Raw genomic sequence first — 4,852 nt, 5'->3', positions numbered from 1 at the left:
CTGTTCCAGTGTTTTTCTCTCTTAGCGACAACACTTTTAAAAGCAGGTCAATATTCCCAATAGCTAGTCCCCACACCCAATGTTTGATCTACTGTGTCTTACGTCATCACAAAGTATGACGGAGGCTTTGAAGCTGGTGAATACAAAAATAAACTACCACATAGAGATCAACAGTACAGTAAGCAATAAACAGAAAGAGAGGCGACATCTTATAAAACACATCTATACATTTTGCTAGACTACTGCAACAGATCTCCCTCCGAAGCAGTTCACACAATGTCACAACTCGTGTCATGTTCTTCTGATCCCTGTGTTTGAAATAAAGTATTTTTTTTGTCTGATGAGGGACAAAAGATAAGGTTTTACTCTTAGCATTCAGACTTGTAAGTCTGTAGGGGCTCGCCTACTACTTGCGTTGCTTGTGGATGATGGTCGGCGATTGGAAGAGGGTGGTCTCGGACTGTGCTGTGACCCTGAACTTGAGTCCCCCAGTGAGTCTGGGGTGGAGGGACGCATTTTGGGTTCTGATTTCGATGCAGTCCGGGCTTGGTACCCACCACTGGCCTTAGCACCCCCATAAGAATCTGTGTCTGAGCTTTTGCCCTCCACCACTGTGGAACAATTTGAGGGAGCGTTGCCCCTCCATGTTTTCCTTCCGGCGCCTACTAGCAATGTTGGGCAGGAGGAGGCGTGAGATGCGTCCCTTGGGCGCCTGGGAGAGTCTGGGCTCCCCCTCTTCTCTTCCTCGCTGTGAGGAGGAAGGTGTGCAGACTCCTCTGGCTCCTCCTGCTTTGGCGGGGTCACTGAGTCGCAGGGCGGTGAGCGGCTGTCACTGCTGGTGTTATTGGAGTTGGAGTTGTGCTCCGTCGGGCTATGTGCAGCATCTTTGAGTTCTTCCACGCTCCGTTTACCAGCCAGTTCACCCTGAACAGGGAGGAAGGCAGAGGGGTTGATAAGGGGGGGGTAGGTGTGACCCTCCTGGGCCCGCTCCAGTAGGAGGTTGTAGCCACTGGGCGCGGAGGCCATGGTGGGATTGCAGCCGGAGGAAGCAATGCCTGTCTGATGCACCACGGAGTCTTTCTTGGCTTTGCTTGAGTAGAAGTCGTCAAGCTCGTCTTGCAGGTGTGGATAGTAGTCCAGGATGCCCTTCTTGACCTTCTTGTAGCCCAGGTGCATGATCTCCAAGATGTTTAGGAAGAGGGAGACTACAGCGATGCATTGCATAAAGACCATGAAGACACTCTTCTCTGTGGGCCGGGAGACGAAGCAGTCCACCGCGTTGGGGCAAGGCTCACGCTCGCACTTGAAGAGAGGGGAGAGCTGGAAGCCATAGAGGATGTACTGGCCCGTTATAAAGCCTACCTCCACGGCGGAGCGGGTAATGATGTGGGCCACGTAGGTGCGCAGCAGGGACCCCGACAGCGGAGCCTTGTTGAGCTTGCCTTGCTCCAGCTGCCTCACCTCTCGCTCAATCGTTTTCCGAGCCGCCACCATGTCCACGTCCACCAGCTCTAGCTCGCGACGTAGCAGGACCTTCTTTTTCTGCCGCTCCTTCTCCAGGGCTCGGAGGCGGTAGAGAGCATGGCCCATGTACACCAGTGAGGGCGATGAGACAAAGATGACCTGAAGGACCCAGAAGCGGATGAGAGAGATGGGGAAAGCCAGGTCGTAGCAGACGTTCCGGCATCCGGGCTGCTCCGTGTTGCAGATGAAGTCGGCCTGCTCATCGTTCCACACGTCCTCGGCCGCCACACCCAACACCAGCATGCGGAAGATGAATAGGATGGTGAGCCAGATCTTTCCCACCATAGTGGAGTGGATATGCACCTCCTCCAATATCCCCCCTAGGAAATTCCAATCCCCCATCTTTACACGGGCATCGTTGTGTCTGAGTAGGAGGCAGAGAGAGGATCGAGGCAATTTTGTCATTTAAAGAGGCTATATGGGTCTTTTGCCTTTTTGGATGGGTATTGAGCCCAAGGCCCCTCAATGGACAGAAATATTACTCAGAAATTCTAATTGGACATAAAGGGGGTATTCCTCCCCAATAATGAATTTATTCATATTAATATCTATATATAAACCATTCAGCTAACTTTCAAGCCACAATTTGGTGTGTAACAATTAGCAACTGAACTTTCTTACACTAGTATCTTCAAAAATATCGTAAAAAATGACATGTAAATGTTATTTTCTATGCAGTTTGTTTTAAAATCTCTATTTCATTAACAAATACTCTATGAAAAATATATTATTCCAGAGACTATTTTAATCCCACAAAGGTTGCTTTACCAATTAAAATAATGCATCAGTCCTTTCATATCAATAAATACAATTTAAAACTAAACTTGGTTAAGTCATTGACATATAAATAATGAATTGCAACATACCTTTATCAGGGGAAAAAAAGGAAATGTACATCGAAGACAGATGTAAATGTATCATGAATATGGAGCATCACATATTTGTAAAGTAGATATCAAAATGTACGAATAAGCAAGCCATCGATTATCATGTTTATTATTTGCCTCTCTTGCTCCTTTCAGTAGTCCTGTTTTGCCAAAAATAAAGCCATTCCCCTCGGTGATTTAACTTATAAACAATGAGAGAAATCAATAAGAGAGTCATTTCCATTTACCTTGCAGCAGCATGGACAGACTGCTGGTGATTTGAACCCCCATGGGTCATCCAGCCGCGATGAGGCCACCATAGAGCTTTTAAAAAATAAAAAAAATGTTGTGCCCCCTCCACATCTGTCGATGCGCATCACCTGAACTTCTGTGACCCAAATTTTACCAGGGTTGCCAGTGCCGACAATACACCACGTATGACTGAACAGTTGAGACAGCTGCCAGTGCCAGATTCTGGTCAGTCAGCGAGTTAAAATCAATAATCAGAGTTCTACCAATACAGTACAAGATAAATCATAGCCACACAGGAATTGTTTCAGCCTATTCATGCTTGCCATTTATTGATTCAGGGTTCTAGGTTAGTTAAATAATGTCCTTAATTAAAAAGAAACAGTGGAATTACTTGGTTAAAAAGATATTTGGCTTTTCCTAAAGGACTAGCTGAACTTAAATTTGAACAGTCCAGTATGGCTTGAATGTATAGCCAGGAATATAAGAGTGAAGCATGGAAAGGTGTTGTACTGGACAGATGGCCTACTTATTAGGTTCACTCTTGTCTACCGTCTGTAGATTCTATAGGTTGTTGGAGACGCCATAGCCCCCGTGAGAGATGTTTGGTGCAGTTCATCTGATGTTTGATCATGGTATATATAGGCAATGTGATGGGAGTTTCTTTTGAAATCAGTTACTGGTTCTGGTATCCCCCCCCCAAACAACATAACGCTATGGGACTGTGCCACAACTCTTTCAGATCTATAGTTTTTTTACTCTTGTAATGCAATCAATGGGTCATGTCCGATTTCATACTCTGGTGCTTCCCCTCTGTAATTAAGTTGTCTCTGGCAGTTGACACAATATTTTTATTAATTTACAAGAAATCGATTACTCTGGCTTGTTGCAATTGAAGTCAGTCAATTCAGGAAGTGAATTGAATTTAAAATCAGAACATTTGACAACTTTTGACATAAATAGCTTCTCCTGTTCAGTTTATTGAGAAGTAGTGGAAAATAGATTCCCTTTTTCAATCATTGAATTGGAATTTCAGTTTACTTCTAAATTGACTGCCTCAATTCAAATTGAGCCTAAACCTGATTACCACAGATGTTAAGGGTATATTCAAAACTTTATCTGTTTTTTTTTTTGTCCAAGAGTTGGCATAATCCTGGGTCCTGTAACTCGACCTGAAAACAGTTACAAACGTGTTTATAAAGCAGTTACAAAATGAAATGCAGTTCTGATCATTATATGTGTTAGCCTACATATAGTCTCATGTCATGGTCAGAAAACACAACTTTCTTTGTGGTTTTCCTTTAACCAGATCATACTATCATTATTTCCAAAGGAATGGATGTCGATGAGATTTTGATAATCGACTTTGGTCAATGCACAGTGCAGTTACATGGGTCTGTAATTTTGTCTATCAACAGGTAGACTAACACCAATAGGAGTTTGCCAATCTGTGTGATGTGCAATTGATGTCTATTAGGGATGGGCGCGAGTACTAGATTAAAGGTTTATATTCTATTACTAATTATCAAATTCCTGTACACTAAATTTACAAATATAACTATACTGAACAGAATGTTTCATGAGCTGAAATAAAAGATCTCAAATGTTCCATACACACAAAAAGCTTATTTCTCTCACATTTTGTGCAGGCATTTTTTTTTTTACATCCTTGTTTGTGAGCATTTCTCCTTTGCCACGATAATCCATCCACCTGACAGGTGTGGCATATTAAGCTGTATGAGGTGCACTTTGTGCTGGGGACAATAAAAGGCCGCTCTAAAATGTACAGTTTTGTCACACAACACAATGCCACAGATGTCTCAAGTTTTGAGGTAGTGTGCAATTGGCATGCTGACAGGATTGTCCATCAGAGCTGTTGCCAGAGAATATAATGTTCATTTCTTTAACATAAGCCACTTCAACCTCGTTTTAGAGAATCTGGCAGTACGTCCAACCAGCCTCACAACCACAGACCACTTGCAACCACACTAGCCCAGGACCACCACATCCGGCTTCTTCACCTGCGGGATTGTCTGAGACCAGCCACCCAGAAAGCTGATGAAACTGAGGAGTATTTACATCTGTAATAAAGCCCTTTTGTGGGGGGAAAACCCATTCTGATTGGCAGGTCCTGGCTCCCCAGTGGGGGGGCCTGGCTCCCATTTTTGTTCAGTATATTTAGCCGGTTAAATTTATAAGCACTGCCACAATTT

The 4,852-nt window shown here is 44.0% G+C and overlaps 1 protein-coding gene across 1 annotated transcript; it reads right to left on the bottom strand.

The window, feature by feature from the left end:
• Window positions 1-344: 344 nt before the first annotated feature.
• Window positions 345-1,881, bottom strand: LOC129856702 (gap junction alpha-9 protein-like). The gene has a single exon (XM_055924434.1). The coding sequence runs from the start codon at window positions 1,864-1,866 to the stop codon at window positions 376-378; it is 1,491 nt and encodes a 496-aa protein (XP_055780409.1). The 5' UTR covers window positions 1,867-1,881; the 3' UTR covers window positions 345-375.
• Between the last annotated feature and the right edge of the window lie 2,971 nt (window positions 1,882-4,852).

This window comes from Salvelinus fontinalis, chromosome 6 (assembly GCF_029448725.1).
Source record: "Salvelinus fontinalis isolate EN_2023a chromosome 6, ASM2944872v1, whole genome shotgun sequence".
Classification (NCBI taxonomy): Eukaryota; Metazoa; Chordata; class Actinopteri; order Salmoniformes; family Salmonidae; genus Salvelinus; species Salvelinus fontinalis.
Note: the sequence above shows the minus strand (reverse complement) of the source record. Positions and strands in the feature narration are given on the sequence as shown.

What these genes read in the sequence shown, in the direction of transcription:
- LOC129856702 (XM_055924434.1), bottom strand. Translation starts at nt 1,866, where the DNA reads ATGGGGGATTGGAATTTCCTAGGGGGGATATTGGAGGAGGTGCATATC.